General features: G+C 34.0%; 1 protein-coding gene across 6 annotated transcripts in view; it reads right to left on the bottom strand.

Moving 5' to 3' along the window:
* Positions 1–556: 556 nt before the first annotated feature.
* The window catches only part of LOC148628251 (E3 ubiquitin-protein ligase HUWE1-like), a 68,622-nt gene continuing 47,912 nt past the window's right edge, over positions 557–21,266 (bottom strand). For 5 of the 6 annotated variants that reach the window (XM_088585109.1, XM_088585126.1, XM_088585125.1 and 2 more), the window contains 20 exons: positions 20,902–21,094; positions 20,426–20,630; positions 19,631–19,773; positions 19,172–19,265; positions 17,516–17,754; positions 16,766–16,968; positions 14,580–14,856; positions 13,017–14,179; positions 11,979–12,136; positions 11,010–11,126; positions 10,206–10,423; positions 8,879–9,106; positions 8,032–8,214; positions 7,148–7,348; positions 5,514–5,789; positions 4,929–5,199; positions 4,297–4,402; positions 2,873–3,172; positions 2,205–2,395; positions 557–1,753 (listed from right to left, as the gene is read on the bottom strand). In XM_088585109.1, the coding sequence (XP_088441235.1) occupies positions 1,651–1,753; positions 2,205–2,395; positions 2,873–3,172; positions 4,297–4,402; positions 4,929–5,199; positions 5,514–5,789; positions 7,148–7,348; positions 8,032–8,214; positions 8,879–9,106; positions 10,206–10,423; positions 11,010–11,126; positions 11,979–12,136; positions 13,017–14,179; positions 14,580–14,856; positions 16,766–16,968; positions 17,516–17,754; positions 19,172–19,265; positions 19,631–19,773; positions 20,426–20,630; positions 20,902–21,094 (4,869 nt within the window). In that variant the 3' untranslated portion in view covers positions 557–1,650. The remainder of the gene's footprint in view (positions 1,754–2,204; positions 2,396–2,872; positions 3,173–4,296; positions 4,403–4,928; positions 5,200–5,513; positions 5,790–7,147; positions 7,349–8,031; positions 8,215–8,878; positions 9,107–10,205; positions 10,424–11,009; positions 11,127–11,978; positions 12,137–13,016; positions 14,180–14,579; positions 14,857–16,765; positions 16,969–17,515; positions 17,755–19,171; positions 19,266–19,630; positions 19,774–20,425; positions 20,631–20,901; positions 21,095–21,266) is intronic. The other variant, XM_088585120.1, reaches the window with a different exon arrangement.

Genomic DNA, 21,266 nt, shown 5'->3' with positions numbered 1-21,266 from the left:
AACACCCCCTAAAAAACAAACTTACATGAACAACCTGGACTCTACTAAAAACTGGTAACATAGACCAGGTCCATCTACCAGGTAAAAATAATCCAAACCTAACAGACACCACTGATAGTAGGTGGATTCAGGAATTTTTTCAGCAGCTGGTTTATAATTTACCAGATTTTCCAACAAGTAACAAAAGGTATGGGAATATAGCCCATGGGCTTCTTTCAGATATTTGGTTGAGTTGTTTCCTCTTGTACACATCCCCCGATTCTGATATTTTCAATACTCAATGGGGACCTGTCTTTCTGATCTTCTACACCAATCAAGCACTTTTTTCCAGATTTCATCTATCTTTTATTTGGTTCTGGTAAATCAATAAACACACCTAACATGTGATGACAACACTGTTAATTGAATGAGCTGTTTATGAGGCACTGCTCTTAAAAGATGTGTGGACAGACGGTCAGATAGATGGACAGACAGACAGGGAAAATCTTATATACTACAAAACTTGGTTAGCACAAGCAGAAGTATAAAAACAATACTTGGTCATTAACTACTGCAATTTAATTTGTCCTTTGCTTTTAATGGCATAAATGATAACATACATTATTAAACATGAATAGCATTGACTGTCCATTACTGATTTTCTCAACCATTTTATACAAACATACACATAACAAGACTTGCAAGAAAAATTGGAAACATTTAATTCTTGAAGTCACCTCTAAATGTTTGTGCTTTGAAAATATTTGTTTTCCAGATTATTTAATCAGTAACTAGTACATTCATAAAGAAACCATTCGACCAAAACAAAATTAGAAGCTGCTCTAAAACAATGGCCTACAAATAAGCAAACACGAAATAAATTATAAATAACAAAATGAACGAGATTATACTATGACAAACACAATATAAAGCACTAGGACAAATTATCATAATTAATATAATATACATCCACAAACAAGAAAAAATAACACAAAAGCATAAAAAGGCAAAGTATTTAACATAGGACAGACACCAAGCACTAGAAATGCACCAATGAAAAAAAAATTACGTAATAGGTATTTACACACATAAACAAGGACCCTGGTCCCCAGAACGAAAAAACGGGTAATACTTTACCCCCTCCCACAAAATTTTGGAACAGGGTGTCTAATAAACTTGTAACAAGCACTATTTATAATATTACTTTCTGTTTGCTGAATGCATGTTATCTGACACAAAAGCAATATCCCAGCTTCACCTTGAGCAGTGAATATCCAGTTTTATATTAAATGAACAACAAATGAGTGAAATATACATCCCATGGACTTCTCATATTTACCATTCAGCTGTGAGTGATATCTAAATGCAGGTTTTGTAATGCCTGACATCATAAGAAACTACTTGATACATCCATAATGAAAAGAAGCCTTGCAATTGTATATAACGTGTGCAAATGCAAAATTATGCATTAAATATAATAAATTAAATAATCAGTTCTATTTTACACTTATTTGTAATAATTTTTTTTGTTAAATACTGTCAAATATCAGGTTGTTCATTATTTTCTTGTCTATCACTCTTTTTCAATAAAGTAATAAAATATTGCAAATTTTGTTTTGATACAATTGAAAAAACTAGTACACAATAGCCTCAATGGCAAAGTAGACAAAATTAAGCCAGTCCAAATCCTTCTGAACATTCATTAATTGCTAAAAGTAACATCTTCCTCAGCTTGTCATAAGTCTCATAAGCTGGTAAATCTAGTTGATTGAAACTGAAACGAGAAATTGAAAAAGTGTTTCAAGTTCACTTGATATAGTTACACATATTTCTAATTTAATTACTTAAAAAAAAAAATTAACCAAGAATTGTCTTTCCATTCCCATTTACTTTTTTTTTTTAAATCATATATTAAACAAATGAAAAACTTTTCTTCTGTAACGATGATAAATCCATAATGCTGGCTTTTTTTTTAAAATCCAATTACACCTTTCACAATAGTAAAATCCATTATAATTAGACATGATTTTGGTCAACTTAGAAAAAACCTGGAACAGGGGGAGTTAGTCTGGCAAAAACTTTTTGAAGCTCCTCATATAAAATCCAGCACATTTTGGTTTTATATTTCTCAGGCAAAAAAGCTGAGGAAAATCACATCTGTATAATATAGTATCTTCACACAAGTCTCTTAATTACAGATCTTATCTGAACCAGCAAAGACATACCATGTGTGAGCAACAGGTAGACGATCAGTAGACCTGTCATCTCTGTGTATTTGGAATTTCTGGTATCCATTCATACCCTCTAGATAGGCAAATCCTTGAAGTGGAACTTTAGAGGTACCAGTTACAAATTGTAAGAACTGTGCTCTGTCAGCTTGATCAAATGATCTTAGAGCTCTCCAGAACCATTGCACCTAGAATATAAATCAACATCATTGCTTTACAGATTTGAGAACAACAATGCAGGCCTTTCATTAAGAGGTGGTACCAGGTACTTTTACCCTCCTAAGCTACTGAAAGGTACCTCCTGAAATTTGAAAACTTCGTACATATTTATAAAAGAAAATGATCAAAAGAATCTCCTACAAAACAGAAGGTAACTGCATTGCAAAAAGTTAATGAAACCTCTGTTATGTATTCAAAGTTTATTAACATTACTGCAAGGGTTTTCGAGTTATAGTATTATGGCATGCATACATGTATATAAAGTACCTGACAAAATATCAAGAGATTATAACAAATAACTGCTGAGAAAACAAATAAAAATGTATGAACAGACAAATTAAGGGAAACCATCACCACTATATACTTCCCCATTTTAAAAAGGGGAAGGGGGTATAAAAATGTGTGACATTTAAGAGTAAACTTAAAGGAACATGACTAATTCTTACCTGTAATGAAGTAGGCTGGTATTTGTGATATTCAGAATTAGCCTTCAAGTCATCAATATCAATCGTTGGTAACCCTGATATTAATAATTCCAACTCCTGTTCAGTAAATATAGATATTAGTCTCTTTGGTATAATGTCATAAAACCCTTCCATGAATGCCCCAAGTTGTTTCCTGATGGCTCCTGTCATTTTCTCCTGACATACAAGTTTGACATACTCTTTCTTGTTCTCTTCAGTCACTGGTATATTTCTCCCATTGGTTTTCAGATCTCTTGTATCTGTCACACCAAATTCTTGAATCTAAAATGCACGAAGTTTTTAATGCTTGTTTGTAATAAATGCTAAGAATGTGATAGATTTCAGCTGATTTAATTTGTTCATATATATTGATACTAATATTTGAATAGGGTTGTTTAAAATAGTTTTATTTGTGAGCTGATAAAAAAATCATGTGCAACACACATTTTGATGTTTCAAGATCTCACTCTTTCAATGTCCACATATCTGGTAACTTCTGTTATCATACAGATATCAGTGATTTACTGAATGTTAAAAAAATGAATCCAAAAAAAAAAAAATAAATAAATCGATAATTCACTGTAATAAATTGGTAATTTTACTGTTGCACTTTCTCCGGCCAAAACTTCACAACACAAATATCAATCCACCTTTTACAAAATATAAAATTCATATAGAAAATAGCAATGAATAATGGAGGAAATCTATAAAATAAATAGGATAATCAATTGGTTATTGTGAATAACCAAAATATGATCACTCGTGCGTGGAACAAGTTACACAAACTTGTTAAATCTAGGTGTTCTTTGCCACACGTGATCATATTTTGGTTATTCACTCTCCAATTAATTATCCTATTATTATTACATATCTCATAGAAAAAATAAAAAAAACAGATATGGCTTGTTGTAGTTAAGGTTCAGCTAAAGTCAATATTTAGGACATTCCTTAATGAAATGTTTTCATTCATAGTTTAAATAATACATTAAATATAGCACTGAAACATTGCTAAATGCATCTTTATATGTATATGACACACAAGCACAAGTCAAACTTAGCAACGCATGTTTTTTAACGTCTATATAACATTAACAACAAAAATATAAACAACATATTTTAAAATAAATCTACAGCTGTCAAAAACAAGATTTGATGTCTGAATTCATATAGTAATTTACATTGAAAAAAGGAAAAAATATATATATTAAATAAAATAATCAGTTGGTCATCGTGAATAACCAAAATATAATCACTCGTGCCAAGAATGAATTAAGATTTATCTTGTGCACAGAACAAGTTAGGCACACTCGTTAAATTTTTTAACACTCGTGATTATAATTTGGATATTCACTCTTTCCAATTAATTATCCTATTATTATCACACTAGTAACAACTTTGTGACCTACCTCAGTACTAAATGTCAGTTCATATCCAAGGTCCTGAACATTGTTCTCCAGTAAGAATACCAGACCCTGGTAAAAAGAGTAATCCTCACTCTCCATGTCAGTATATCTAAGAAAAAAAAGGTAAAATTTTGATTTTAAGCCCTCCAAATATTTCTGTCAGAAGTCTGTACAAACTGGTAGAACAGCAGTCTGTTTCACCCAAATCAGTGTGACATGTTGATAGAGCAACTACATGACCATGGTTCAGGGTGATTTTATATTACATAGTGTCTGATCTGAGTTGTTACTGAAACAACAATCAGAAATTCTCCATGTTTTGAGAACTCAGTTCATTCTCTTCAACATCATTATGACTTAAAAATTATTCAAATCTTTTGATCAAGTTAGAATCATAATTGTCTTAATGTTACAAGAAGTTCTAAACAAAAAAAGTGGATAAGTTTTACACAAGTTATTGTGAATAAACGAGAGTTAACAGATGTCAACAACCACAGGGAGATACCATTATACAACTGAGATTTTTGTTTAAGGTTGTAAAAAAATCTCTCCACAAACTAACACAGATGAGTAGACAAATACAGAATGTCCCACCATTACATAGTGGCAGGAAAAATTTATAAAGCAGAACTTACTTGACATGCTGTCCTAGAATGTGTTTGTAGAAAGACCTGGTGAAGTAACAGTCCAAAAGTTTATTGTCGTAGATAGCCTTGGCAATAATCCTGCCAACAAACTTGAAGTAGCTGAGATGGTTAGAGTTACAATGAGAACTAGGGTTGATGGTGTATGTAACACGATCTCCCTCAGATGTGGCAAACAATGCATAGTTAGGATTGAAAATCTCCCTAGATATAATGATGTACCATTCTCTAAGTAGACCTCCAGCATCTTGACCTTCTTCACCTGTTAAAAGAAATACATGAAATTAACAGCAATCAATCACTATTTACAAAAACTATCATTCAAGCACTATTTACATAAACTATCAAAGTTAACATCCAATTCAAGAAGTAGCTACCAGTACAAGATATATATCAATACTATGAATCATATGCCAATATTGTACCGAAGGGCCAAATGTCTTAAATTAACTTTTGAATCTTTTTAGAATTAAAAAGTGTTTGTTTTTGTGATGAACTACAAAAATATGTATACATATATGTGCACATATTTTGAGAAATAAACACTTAATCAACAAATCAGTGTAGATTATTTACCTTCAAAAACAATATAAAATCTATGCTTCCATTCATCTGCCTTTCTCCTGAACAACTCTCTAAAAGAGTCTTCGAACACATTCTCTCTCCTGACATGTACAGCTAAATCCTCCCTCCTAAGTCCTTCATCCAACCTCTCCAGCTCTTGTCTGAAATATCTTCTCTTCACATCAAAATCTAAGATTCTCGTATGATCGACTAACACAGAGAAAGGTCCATCACTGAGTGGGGTAGTAGATTGCCGTAGGATTTGATTCAATACTGTTCGATGTGTTTCTGAAAATTACAAAATACTTATTTTATTTGATATCTTATATAATCTTCACAAGAAAAAGGACTAACTTATATTTCAACATCTCAAATCTGTCAGCATTCAATAATCAAACTTTTCTTAAAGTACTGCCTAAAGCAGTATGCATATCAAAAGATATGTATTTTGAAACATCAAATACAACTTAATTTTTTCAACACATTTATTTGCAAAAAAAAAAAAAAAAAACTGATAAGAGAGTTTACACACATGTAAAAAAGAAGCTAAAAGTCATATTTTCTGTTTCACCCAAATCAGTGTGACATGTTGATAGAGTAACTACATGACCATGGTTCAGGGTGATTTTATATTACATAGTGTCTGATCTGAGTTGTTACTGAAACAACAATCAGAAATTCTCTATGTGCAAAGGCAAAAAATGAAAGAAGGTGAAAATGTAGATGTAAAAAGAAAGAAATTAAGAACAAAGAAATCATCAACTGATATGTAACTATCATAACGTTTCCAAGACAGTGAAACTTCTCCAAACCGGACCCTCAGAAAACCAGTCTTCCCTCCAAACCAGCCGTTTTCAAAAGTCCTGGCCGATATACATTAAAACCTGTGTCTTTTGTCTTCAATAGACCGGCCATTCCCTAAACCCGTACATCAGCCGGTTTTTCACAGTTTTAGATACATATTTCAAATAAAAAACAACCTCTCAATTTCGGCCGCCCGCTTACTGATGTGTCAAAAAAACTGTAAATGATTAAGTAATATTACACAATTAATAATTCATTCATTGACCGGGACAGTAGTTTTAACAACAAATTGAATCCAGACATTACATATTGTCACTGGTTGGCTGATAAATTGGTGTGTACACACGTCAGGCAACCGGGGTAATTTAATAGTACGATCTTTACGATCTTTTAACTGTCAATTAATGTGACCTGTACCCAAGCCAAAACAACATAGGGGTGAAATTATTACACTTTGTTTATTGGTAATTTATACAAATAATTAATTACCATCAATAGCCCTTTGATCTTTAATACACATTCTTTCAAAACCGTGAACATTATTTTGCCGGCAGTACCGTTTGTAAAATCAAATCATTTACAGATGATGCAAGCTTTGAAATGTAAAAAAAAAAGGCCGAAAGTTTTGAATCAGCATTAAACATGTCTCAACCAACAAACTGACAAGGTGTAGGGTTATTGAACACATAATGGAAACAGCTCTTAGAATGCATTGCTATTTTTCACAAAACCGGTCATTTTTTCTAGTCCCAGTGATGGCCAGTTTGGAGAAGTTTCACTGTACTAACTTTTGGACATTCAAAAAATAAATGCAAATATTTCTAAGCACATCAGAAACATACCAGCAAACTTGAGGAATTTCTGTGAATCAGGAGGCAGTGAGGATATTGAGGATACAGAGTTTTCCCTCATTATAGAAGCAGGGGTATCAGTTGAGGACGAGGTTGCTGCTGGAGAGGCAGGGGCAATGTCCAAGTTTAGGTGAGCTAACTGATCTTCTCTCCTCTGTGACGGATTGTCTTTGGTCTTGCTGCCTTTTTCTCCTAAACATATTACATTGCTTATTGAAATAGAATGCCTTCCAAAACTCTCTCTCAGGAAAAAAAAAAAAAAAAAAAAAAAAAATCCAGTCTGCTCAATTCCTGTGCAAATTTACAACAAACAAAAGACATTTGTACTATAAGAGGTACATCACCACATTTGACTGAAAAATTTAAGAAATGTAGTACAATTTGAAACACTACTACTTCAAACTAACTGAATTGTGAATCTACAAATGGGATTAAAAACTATTATTACACATAACTCGTAGCAAGTGATTTGGGTCAGCAAAGTTACAATCTGTACATGTTGATGTCTGTTGTTATAAATTTAATTAACATTACTTTGATAAAAGACAAGTCTCAAAATCCTTGAGCAACAACAACACATCATCATCAAAATAGAATTCTAAAGCAGGGATCCACACTAACAGTAGTCTGGTTGTCCTGTGCCACCCTAATTTTGGAGAGGACTACTTGAAAATTTTTCATGGTAGTCCTATGGGCTATCTAACTTTTACCTTCTATTTTCATAAGTTCTAAAAACAGAACCATCATTACTGTCTGCAGACTTCCTGATTTATATTTGAAGTAGTCCTGTTGACCACCAAACAAATAAAGTAAGTGTCAAACCCTGTGAAGAAATCAGATGCAGGCTAATAAGAAAGAGCTCCAAAAACATATACCTGAGTGGACAATAAAGAAGGCTTCAACAGCTGGTTGTAAAATAAGAACAGCATGATGATCAGGTGTCTTGTCCAACTCAACCAAACATTCTCCAAGACACTGCCATAACTCATCTAGCATCAACTGCTCACTCAGTCTGGGCAAAGCCACTTCTTCCTTCTTATCCTTTTGACTGGATGTGCCTTTGATAAAGAATTATTTTGCATTATCATTTTAATTCATGAGTTGCCAGGGACTTACTCTAAATCAGTCTTATAATTTACTATATATAGATATTCATACATGTAATGCCTTATTAAGATGTATATGTAGTAAGTTGTTAATTTCAATCATTCAATATGTAAAATAAAATTAAGATAATAAAATTTCTTATGTAAAACTAATCCACATATCATAGCACATAAATTTGTACAATTGTTTCACCCAAATCAGTGTGACATGTTGATCGAGCAACTACATGACCATGGTTCAGGGTGATGTTTCATATTACATAGTGTCTGATCTGAGTTGTTACTGAAAACAACAATCAGAAATTCTCTATGTTTGCAGAAAGCTTGATAACAAGTTTGATCTTGTAGAAGCGTTCTACAGAATAATTCAGATTCAAACTTGATACAGCTTTAAAGAATGCTGTTGGTAAGAGCACTCCTATAGTTCTGACAAAAAAACAAAACAAAACATGCAATTAGCAAAATGCATGGACCAAGATTTAAATCCATGTAATCACTGACATTTTAATACCGTCTTTAACACAAAGAACATCATTAAAACAAAAAGAAACCCCCCCCCAAAAAAAAATCAATTGCAGTTAGGTAGACAAATATATTTCTTAGTTATCAAGTTTACCTGGTTGATCAACATCCATAGGTGATTCTGAAGAACCCTGTGAATTAGCAGCCCCCTCTGTATTCTCTATAGAAGAACTCAGACTTTGGACTGGAGTACTTGATGAGTTGCCCTCTTGCTGGCTAACAGGTGGGTGAAGCTGGCTTCTCCCTACCATCTCCATAATTGTTTCTGCTTCAGCTGCAATATCTTCCATGGCTTCAGCAATGTTTTCTAGAAGTGTTGCATCTAAATTAAATGTTATTCAAAATACAGTGAAAGAAAAAAAAAGTCCCACTATTAAATCTTTTCAAAAACTGTCATTTTGATTGCTATACATGGTTTTCATTTTCAGCCGATTCCCGATTACAGCTATCGGCTGTTTGGAATTTTTATCAGTTGTTCTTACTGCAAGCATGGAGTACCTGATCGTACTTTTTGAAGGGTCGTTATTGTCTATTGTTGTATTAGTTGTTATGCGGTAATTAGATGTAACGTGGTCCAGCGATGTTCTCGGGGTTTTATTCTATGCGCGATCAACAGTCAAGAAGTCATGCTTTGTCGACTGGTGTGACTGTGGTGTTCGTTTCAGTAGGTCTACACAGAAATGCGTTTAGGATTTAAGGAACCAGATAAAGATAACAAGATGAGGCCACAATTTAAAATATGTTTGTTTGCACTAACCCTACCTACCCCAAAATACCTGCCTACTCAAAACTGATTTTTTTTAATGACCTTTTTTGGATTTTTTTTTTTTCAAACTGAATTAATACAATGTACATCAGAACATGGTCATCACTAAGATTTTTCTTTTAAATAATAATAAAACAGGAAAAAAGATTATTTCTACCTACCCTTGACTATGTTTAAGTCAGATTAGAGCAAACGAAAATATTCTTTAATGTGGCATAGCCTTGTAAATCAACATAGAAATATAAAAATAGAAATAGAATTAATCATTGGTCATTTCTGGTATATTACTACACAATTAATTAACACATGAAAATAATACAATAAACACATGCAATACCAAAAAAGGTATAAAAATATTGGCGCCAGAAGCCCTCTCAGATGCTGAAATCCCAGGAGATTACCCCCACCAGGCTTTGCCTGGTCTGACCCTTTCCCATCTGCTGCTTTTTCAAAATTATCTGCTGTTCCAAAACAAAATGAAAACCCTGGCTATATAAAATACAACTAGAATATGATCAATGTCATTTCACAAACTTAATATCATTAGTCAGTTAATTTTATGAAAAAGTTATTTTTAATTGTATCCCTAAGATTTGAAGAAAAAAAAAGTTTGAATCATTATAATATTGTGGCACACAACATAAATGTGACATACCTCTTAATCTGCCAGCTCTACCAGACAAGGACGATGATGGTTTCTTCCCCACCGACCTAGCTGCATCTCTCAGCTGTATGATGACTTTTAATATCCTCAGGAAAAATTGCTGACTAGAAGTTTTACTGGTTAGGGCAGTCATGGAAGGTAGCTGTAGTTCTCTGCCTACTTTAATTTTCTTTGCTGCACTGACCACAATGGACTGATTTGTGTTGTACCTGTTGAAGAAATGAAAAATTATCATTGACTTTCCCAGCAATTAACTTCCAAGGACTAGCATCGGTCTAGAAGATTAATCATATGACAATCATCTGACAAACTTCATTATGCAATGCACTGACATTAGTAGCCCAGACAATTGCGACCTATTTTGGATGGACAAGGTAATTCCAATATGCCTACTTGTTGAAAGGAGTATAATAAATGTACCACAATATTTCATATCAAGAACACTGTCCAGCACTTTTTTTTTCATAAACAAGCCTAACAATACTCAATAGATAAAGAAAATAGCAGTCTCATACATTCTCAAATACTTAAAATTTAGTCTGATATTCTCTTCAACCATTTCCTGTTCACCAGTACACTAACATTGCAATCAATAAAGCAGAAAATACCAAAAGGATCCATAGGTCATTTATTAGTACGAGGCCCTGATCAATATTAAACTTCATCTCTGTTAAAACATTTCTGGAGATAAACTGACCAAACAAAAAACATTAAGAATGCATTCATACCATTCCAAACTAACGGTATGAATGATTGATTGTGTAAAAGTGGTTTAAAACAATTTTTTATAATTACCTATCAGGGAGAACTCCTTTTCCAGATGAAGAGTGTGCTGTTTCCATGTCCCTTGAATCCTCATCATCTTCATACCGAGATTTTACATTCAGTTTTCTGAGTTCATCAATTAAGGTCCTGAAAAGAAGTATTGGCATGTGAAATGTAGATAGTTAATATTAATTACTATACTTCAGTCTTCATTCTTCATAGTAAATCAAGTGTAACATAATAACTCATTACTCAAAAGGCCTTGATTGTCCATTTTACCTGGTCAAAAGTTTTCATTACTGAATGTTCTCATATTGAGTAGATTTTTTTCCCCTCCAATTCACATTGGCTAATCAAATTCCAGATGTTCAGTGTTTATCCTTGAACAACCAATCTGAAACACCATGATCAGACATCATTGTGGTTCATTGTAATAAAACATTTCTCAAATGTTCATTTGGGAAACAGTAAATTTATTACCCCTTAACACCAACTGTTATCTTCAGCATTGCCTAAGTAGTAGGTACCTTGGGGTGATAAATTTACTGCACCTTTCATGACCATGTAACAAATGTATAATAATACATTAACATACACATGAACAACAAACAAACATAACATTTTCTGACACAAATAGAAAATGTTTCAATCATTACAATAACACCAAATTAAATATAAACAAATGTTACTCCAGGTATTTAAAAGTACATATAAAATCTTTCTCAACAGCCACTTTTGGACAGAATATTTTAGCCGCAGCAGATGTAAGGTTGACTTTGGTTAAAAATGTAACTTAAAGACTTTAGAAACTGTTGGTTTAATTGTAACAGAAATGTCTTTGTACTGAGATGTAATTTTAGGTCACCTAGTTTCTAAACATTTTGAATATTTTCAATTCAGTAGGCAACTGCTCTTTGGTAATGTCTGAACAATACTTCACCATTTGCTCAGCAAATACCCACTTTAATAATTTACAATGTACAGTTATAACAAGCCTACCTTATATGAGAACACACAGTAAAGCCTAATTCTCTAGCACCACTCAGTAAAAGATCTAATACTGCTTCTCTAGTTGATGTGTTTGCCCACGATAATTGAACCAACAAGTTAGTGGCATCTTCTAGACCTTCCTCTGAGCAAGACTTGGATGTGAGCACCTGTTAAAAATCAGATATCTATTTACTTACAGTATATACAGTTATAAACTTTAACCCATAAAAAAATGTACAATATTCTTAGCATACTGTAAACGCCTGCATGAATTTCATTTACAAGAATGTTCAGAGAAAACAGAGAAATGACAAAATATTCATTCATAGTTTGGAACTCACAAATAAATGTGCTCCTATAAAATCAATCAAGTAAAATATTTTCGTGATCAGTAAAAGGGAGGCCACAATTCAAACTATCTGTCAAACTAGTGATTTCATTTTACATCATGTGACTTCTAGATTAATATTCTTCTTTGAATGTGTAATTTAATTTAGTGATTCTTTAAATATAGATAAATATACATGTATTAAAATATAAATATTTTGCAAAATATTAGTTAAATAACTAGTTTTACCAATTTTTTATTCAGCATTCCATTTTTTTAAAATAAATATGGAAACATGAAATAAATATTAACAGTGACTATTGTTTTAACTATAACAATTTTTTTCTTCCAATGAGAAATTCAAAATTAACAAAAATCAGTCATATATCATCAGTCAGTGATCCATCACTATAATTCAACAGTGTTCAAAATTAGATTTATTTCATCATAGACCTACAGCAAATTTTTAGAATTTCTGTTGAATATATATAAAATTACAGAAATTTAGTGAAGACCTGCATATTTTTCAGACAATGTCTGTCAGTCTACTGATCAACTACTTGTCTAGCAAACCACCCAACAAGTTACACTGTTCAGTTGATAGCAGCATGGTTAGTTTGGTATCTTTATTAAGCTAGTATATAATCTCTAACTGTCACAATGTTCAGGTCTTTGATGGCCCAAAGAAATCCATTCACTACTCAAATAAACTGACTTACCTTTACAGCCAACTGTAATTGATCCTCTAAGATGGCATTTTGCTCTACTTTCTCTTCTTCCTTTTTCACTGCTTCCTCCTTAGGTTTGTTCTGATCTGTTGGTACACTAGCCCCTTCAGTTGAAGGAGCTGTACTACTAGAGGAAATGTCACTCTGGCCCTCTGGGAGGGAATTATTGATTAGAGTTAGTGAATTAGGTTGATTTTGATCGGCTAAGCCACCAGACACTAACCCTAACAGCCTAAGCAGTCTATCAGTCAATAACTGACTTCGTTTAATAACTGGATGACTTAACATACACATCAGAAGTCCAAGCGGAGAGCTTTCATAGGTATGAAACTGTGTTTCTCCATCTGATGGAGGAGAGCTATGTGTCCGTTGCATACCTTTGCCCTTCCTACTACTACAAATATTGTCCAATTTCACTAATAGTTCCCAGAAGTCTAAATCTGAATCTTGTTTCTTAGGACTAGCACTTGCTGATGGTTTCTGTTTTTCATCCTTTTTGTCTTCCTGCACATCACAATTCCCAACTTCCTTAGCCTTTGCTGATGGCAAGAACTGATTTGGAAATATTTTAGCCAGGGCAATTAGTGTATCCAGAGCATGCCGACACACAACGGGAGCAGCTTGTGGATGAATTGTTACAGAACCACCTCCAGAACTACTATGCTTCTTACCCGTTTTATGAACTTGGAAAACATTAGCACGACAACCAAGGGCTGCCTCCAAACTCATAGATAACCAAGTGCCCTGATTTTTTGTATCACTTTTCACTGTAACAGGATTGTCTACTGTACCTTTCCTCTTACTTTTTTCAGGACTTTTCCCTCTATCATCCTCTGCCTGACACTCGCTAGTCTTATGTAAAATTGAAAGTAAAGCTTTTATCACCCACAATCTAGTTGGCCCGTGATAACACAAATTCCTTAACACTCGATGTAACCTTGTGGTATTCAGTTTTGGTTCATCAACAAACAACAACACAAGTAAACATGTCATTGCCTCATGGTCCAAGAGAAATCTTCCCTTTACTCTTAGAGCATTGTTCTTAGGTGTACTATTGGATGGCCCAGGTCGAGATGTAAATGACCACTGACGACCACTGGTTGGAACTGCTCTGATTGTGTAACGCCCAGCACCAAGTCTTCCGCCAGAAAATCCTTGAAAAAACAATACATTCACTACATAATACTGTATACTACAAAGGATTCAATGCATATATAACAAAGTTTATGATAAATCTTTCCATTTTATGCAAAATCATTCCTGTATACGAATTAGTTTATTTAATTTCATGCCTGTGTTTTGGTGTAATTTTATTGCTTACTCAATAGATCAATTTTCTCCCTCTGAACTGATTTCTAATAAAATGTAATTTTATAATTTTTTGGGGTGTCATCCTGCATGATATATCACAAAATCAATTTACAGTGATGAACTTGTACCTGTTTTGAGCGAAAAACATCGTATTGATTTTTAAATAATCATCCTGATTTTTTTTTATTCAGGGGGCATTACTTTTATCAGGTAATGAAACAGTGCATGTATGATTTAAATTACCTGAGTGTCTTAATATAGAAGACAAAGACCCTGCTCCAGCTTGTGAGAATAGTCTATCAATTTCCAGCTCTCTTCGCAATGACTGAGCTTCTGTTGCCAAATCTGATGGCAGCACAGCCAACATACTGTCATCCATCTCTGCCAAAACTTGTCGGCGTAATGAAGTTGGCAAGGTGGCAAAGAAACTGTATGGATCAACAGGAGTATCGGACGGAGGTGCAGCTGGCTGCTGAGCTGCTTGAAGTCTTGCTTGTTCAGCCCTCTGTTGAGCTAATACCTGAATAGAATTACTTTAGGTAAACAAAACAGTCACCTTATGAAACTGAAACTAAGACGATTACAACTCAACCCATGATTCACATTACCAATAAATCATTACAAATACACCATTGATTGAATGTCTGTATACATTGCGAAACACAGTGCCCACTTTTAAAGCACAGGTCTGTCTGTAATACATTTTTCTGTTAGGAGATCAGACAGTACAAATGACAAATATATCATCCCACCTTTATGCAAAATTCTCCTTATTGTTCTTATCAAACTATATGCAGAAAGAGAAATTTTAAAGTTGGTTTTCATTGTTCTGAGAGTTATGTCAGGTTGGAGAAACATTGGTTCCACCATAGTGAAAACATTTTTCCACCCTTACATAGAATGTGTGGCCTACATAAAGAAAAACCAACAAAATACTGTCCGCTACATCATCAATTCATCAATCGTTAAACAGGAAGTAGAAGATTGACAAACTTGAAAAGAAGAGACATACCACAAGTCATCATAATAAAGCAATATAACAAATATCTAAGTATTGCTTCCAGCAGAAGCTGAGAAATCAGTTACAAAAAAGTGAAACAGACAGATGGATGGATAAGGTGATCACTCTAAGAGGGGTCATGGGCCATTGGCCTTAAAAATGAAAAAAAAAAAATTGCCCAAAAAGATAGGGAGGCATTGGCCAATGGCCCATTCTTTTGCAAAATAATGTATTATTCATATTATTGGCCCATTGTTTTATTTGAAATCTTCCATTCTATGTCACAAGAATGGTCATTGACCAGGGTGAGAAAATTCAGGAGTAATGTCTGCAATATAGCCCTCACTCATTAGACTGGGGGTATAAAAAATCCCTCAAAAATTCAATTGTCTTAGTCGTTGAAATAAGATAATCAACTGATCACAATAATATATTCAGTATACCACCTCTGTTTGATGATTTTCAGTTTATGTAGTCATGATCTTTGCTTGTTTCAAGTCTTTGTTTAGACTCACTTCTTTACATGTTTGCACAAAAAAAAAAAGTCAACAAAATACATACCCACAGAAGAGTTAATATGAATGTGTAAAAAAAACTTACATAGAAGTAAGTGGCATACAAAAAAAATTACAAAAAGTCTTACTGTCTGTACAAGTTGCGAAACACAGTGCCTACTTATAAAGCACAGGTCTGTCTGTGATACACAATTCTGTATGGAGAGATGACAATTTAAATGACAAATATGTCACCCAAATAGTAATATGCAACACTCCATTTTCCAAGATATCACCTATGTGTATTTAAATGTTTTAATTGAAATAAACACTAAAACTTTGATAATGCATTGTACAGTAACATAAGAAACAAGATTGTTATGCTTAGACACAGGCCCACCTCTGCCACAAACAGATGGAGCGCAAAAGTCTTATAACTCCTGCAAAATATGTCAAATTAAAACTACATATGGTGTTTAACAATCCTACATAATTTGAACAAAATCTAGTGAGCAGTTTCTGAAAAGTTGCATCCACAAAGACACAGGTATTTCTATGTCCCCTTTCATATAGCAGCGGGGGACCAAAACAAAAAATACATATACACAATGTATTTCACAAACAGTACATATGTAAAACAAGAACAAATTTTGTAATACACTTTCTACTGTCTAAACCCAGATTTATAGTCTGAAATAGACATAAGCTATACTTCTTCTGTAGTGCAAACTACCATGCTGTGATGATAAAAAAAAGGACTGAAACCTACAAACAATGCACGAAGTCATAATACCCAATCCATTTATATGTAAACCAAGAAAAGGGACAGACAGACAGATAAACTGTAAACATGTCAAAATTATCATACCATATACAACATTGTTGCATGCGTTATAAGGAGATAAAATGATAATACAGACAAAAACAAAACTTACCTCCTCTTGAATACCGGGAGGTAGAGCAGCCAGGAATTCAGGACTGACCTCCATTGACCCTATATTCTGAGCGGTCTGAGCCTGATCTCTGGCACTCTGCTGTATCCTCTGAAGACGCAACTGTTCAGCTATCACCTCCTGTCTGATATTGTCAGGCAAAGCAGCTAAAAATGATGGGTCAACTCCATCTGGTAAACTGCTTTCTGGATGAAATGAAAATGAAAACGTAAGTAACAGCATATTTTTGTCCTTACATTCTATAAGTTTCTTTGAAGTAACAATATCAAACCTGTCTCTACAACCATCTGCATTCTGCAATAGCCTGTCTGTGAAGACTTTTAGTTACAAATGTGCAAGTGCAGCTTAAAGTTAAGCTCTATATGAAGACCACCAGTCTTATGAAACTACAAATTAGCTCTCCATTGAAAGGTTAATCTACGACTGGTGTGATTGTAAATACATTAACGTAATGTATTTTAATATAGCTATTTTGTCTCAGATGAAAATGAAACCCATTAATGAAACTTGTTTCTAATGATTGATTGATTATTGGGGTTTAATGCCCGAGCAGCAATATTAGAGGTATGCAAACCCCCCCACCCCCCGACTCAACCATTTACATCAAACCTGGAAGCTGCATCAGTTATCATGCAAAACATTCTCTCCAATAGAAGTAGAGATTTTTGCTACAAGATGTACAGACAAGGTAATTAGTGGGGGGAAAAATTAGTTCAAACAAATGGTTATTACCTGTACCAGTTGTGGTTGAAGGCTCTGTTGATGAGCTGGATGTAGCCTCTGCTGCTGTGCTGGTTGGCACTGACTCCAGGATAGTTGAGGATGCACCTGGTACTGGCGGGGGCAATGGTGGTTGATCTGTTGGTGTAGCTGCTGCTTCACCTGCAGCTGAAAGACTGGTGGGTATTTCTACATGAGCAAAATCAGGTAGAGGTGGCGTTGAAATACTGCTAGGTTGTGAAGCTTGCTCTCTTTAAAATGAAACAAGACAACATATACACGTACATTTTGACCAGCTTCATATCACAGGAGAAGATATGCATGACCACAGGGATTTAGCCAGGATTTTCAACCCATTAGTCACTTTTGCGTAAGACTAAATCTCAATACTTTTTTTTCTTTTCACGTCACAAATTTATCAGCATGCATGTATATACATATACTTATAACAACTATATTATAAATAATAACATGTTTATTTCTATGTCAGCACTGGTATATAAATAACAGATACTTCATATTAATAAAAAAATATATAACATACAGTTTCTACATTAGCAACTATTCATGAATAAAAAATGCAAAAAAATACTTTGTTACTGTGTCATACATATCATGTGTGTAAAAATCTAAAAATTATATACATCAGCTACTATTGTTGGCATGTGTCTAAGAATGTAAAGCACTGTTTACTTGATCAGTAATGCATAAACCTCCTGTCCTTAGCCATGCACCACAAAGTGAAAGCTATCTTATAATCAAAGGAACCAATATCAGAACTGAACTGCTCGTTTATGATCAGCAGTGTTGATGTGCTTCTGTATATTATCTTTTAGGAATGCGTTGCTTCCGATAGAAAATGTATTGGTAAGTCCAGCATCTTGGCAGTCACGGCAGTACATCGCCCCATCTATGTAGTATATGCATGGAAATATCTTTGACCACTCTGGTTTAAATTTTGACTTTAATAGCCGATCACTGCGACTATTTGTAGTATTTGACTTATTTTTAGACTTTTGACCTTTAGGTACGTTGTCATGTGACGACAAACTAAAATAGTTTGTAATGGCGGACATAGTTGCGATTCGAACTGTGATTGAAAAATCCAAACATCTTTCCATTTTAAATACATACGATGACACTTACCGTTAATTTGTTTGTCGGGATAATTAGCCTCAATCAGGTGATCAAGCAAGGTGTGATCAAAGGTGATGCAATCAAAACATTGGTCATGATTGTTTATTGTAAAACCCTAATTGGCTTGGGAAAGGTAATAAAGTTGTCAATTATGGGGTCATGGGAACATCAGAGGCTTTTTTACCGATATTTTTTTTTGGGGGGGAGCGAAATATCAAGCGACGAATCGTGCACGAGAAAAATTCGCCACTTTCGAAAATCATTCGTCAATGGCGAAAATGGTGAGCGCTAGCTAAATCACTGATGACCATAGAATGATGTATCAACAATGAATACCAGAAATGACACAGAAGTCAATCTAGTCTATATATGCTGAATTTGTTGTTGCATTCAGCCCTTCCATGTGACCCATGGTATAAGAGGTCAGTCGTACACAAGAATGCAGTTAAAGCTCATATCTCAATAGCTCTGCAGTTATTGACACACAACATATAAATATCCCTTTGATTCTCAAATATCTAATTAAATTACCGTAGTCCAATAAGTTCATTGAGAGGGTTTCCCATTCCAGATATGACAGGTATCGGACTGGCTAGAACAGACTCTGTGGTACCAGATGCTGTCACTGAAATAACAATTAGAAACACTCAATCATAACATTAGACCTAGCCCCTCTTAAATATTTATATGATGTAAGTCACTAATTAAGTATTTGATTCAAATAAATAACCAAAAAAAATGTATTTATTGAACACTACCGTAATTGTCTACATTATGCATGAATGTGAACTTCAAAACTCCAGTATTACATCTTCATGATTGTAATGTCATCAGAAACAAACTTAAGTCAATCCAGTAAATTGAGTAAATTTGAACATTTTTCCACTGATTTCTGCTTTAGGACAACCTAATAACTATACATGTTTCTTATTCTCAACTACATTTTTACTGTAATTACAGTAAGATCAAACGTGGTCAATTTTGTTATACCTGAAGTGCTGGAAGCTGTGCCTTGCTGAGCATGTTGAACACCTCGTAGAATCTGTACCAATGGGTTGTCACCCTCTAGAGCCTCACTATCTTCATCATTCAGCAGCAGTGATGCCAGATTAGATATATTTGGAGGATTTGATCTGTAACAAAATGTTTTAACATACAGAACAAGTCCTCACATTACATTTGTTGATATTTGTTTTGGTGTATTAAAAAAAAAAAAAAAAAAAAAAAATAAAAAAAAAAAAAAAAAACACACACAAAACACAGAAATACAATTTCTTAATTGTGACAACTGATTGAAAAAAATAAACCAATTATCTACTGCATCATGTGTCACATTTCAGTTAAATTTTTGTCATTTGAAATCTGAAAGACACATTGCAAAATTTTTCATAGTTAAAAAGACATGTATCCAAGCAATGTTTGCCCAAACCCATTACTGATACCCCTATATTTCATTTCAGTATACATCAATCTAATTTTAATAAGATTGAGTATACATACGACCAAATAAAAACTTCGTCATCAAACAGAAGTTCTTGTTGCAAAAGCCTGAAATCAAATCCCACTATTTGAAAAACCAAAATGCGGCTTGTGTCAAAATATCCACAAAAAAAATGTAATGAACAGACAGATGGACACCGGCAAAATAGTAAACCCCATTGGAACTGGAGTATAAAAATAATGGTGACTGATTTTTTTTTTATTTCATTCCAAGAGCCAATATCTTTTCTTCTCATCATCCTACCCCTATTCTATGAAATGTTAAAAAAAAAAGTAATGCCCTACCTTTCTAGATCTGTCACTCGTTGATGCACAGGAGCACCTGGTGTGACCATAGGAGGAGGGTTTGCAGGTGTAACTGCTTCAGCCCCTACTGCTGGTCCAGCTGCTGTTGCTGGCTGACTCGATGGAGCAGGAGTGGAGGAGGACAACATTCCCTCTACCATCACTGTGGCAATTCTTTCTGCAGCTGCAGCTGCTTCTGATGCACCTATTATTTAAACAAAAATATATACAGAGATTAATACCAGGCCTTAAATCAATGTAAAAAACATTTGTTTTCTATTTTCCCTTTGTTTTTGTCATAGAATACATCATTAAAATTTCATTCTTTCAAACAATTCCCCCCCCCCCCCTTGTCTTTTAATACCACATTATAATAGATACTCAAATTAGACAGATTTTTTTCTAAAAAAATACTTAAAATTCTTTTCCTAGTGCCACATCAATCATATACATGTAATTAAAAACATAAATCTTACTGATAGTACTGGTCTCAGCCTCCTGAGGTCTTGAGTCACTACCCTGTTGTTCTCTCTGCCGTGCCTGAATTTCCAAGGCTTCTGATAATGGGATGTTATCTATAATACCACCAGGTCTCACAAAGGAAGGCATGTTGTTGACTGGTGTACGAGGTGGACAGTTGTCTGCTGTTACTAACATGGCTGGATTTGGCTGTAAGTTATAAGGGAACAATTGTACTGTGTTCAGAATTGTATAAAACAGGAAGTAAACAATCATTGAACTTCATACATTGAAACCTTTATCATTACTGAAATCTGACCTGATTTTACAAGGTCATCAAACGGAAGCAGAAATTGGTAAAATTGGAAGTAAATTAACAGTA

This window comes from Perna viridis, chromosome 1 (genome assembly GCF_037379345.1).
Source record: "Perna viridis isolate PV_CMFRI_1.1 ecotype Kerala chromosome 1, ASM3737934v1, whole genome shotgun sequence".
NCBI classification, from domain to species: domain Eukaryota; kingdom Metazoa; phylum Mollusca; class Bivalvia; order Mytilida; family Mytilidae; genus Perna; species Perna viridis.
This window is presented reverse-complemented; position numbering and strand designations above follow the sequence as displayed.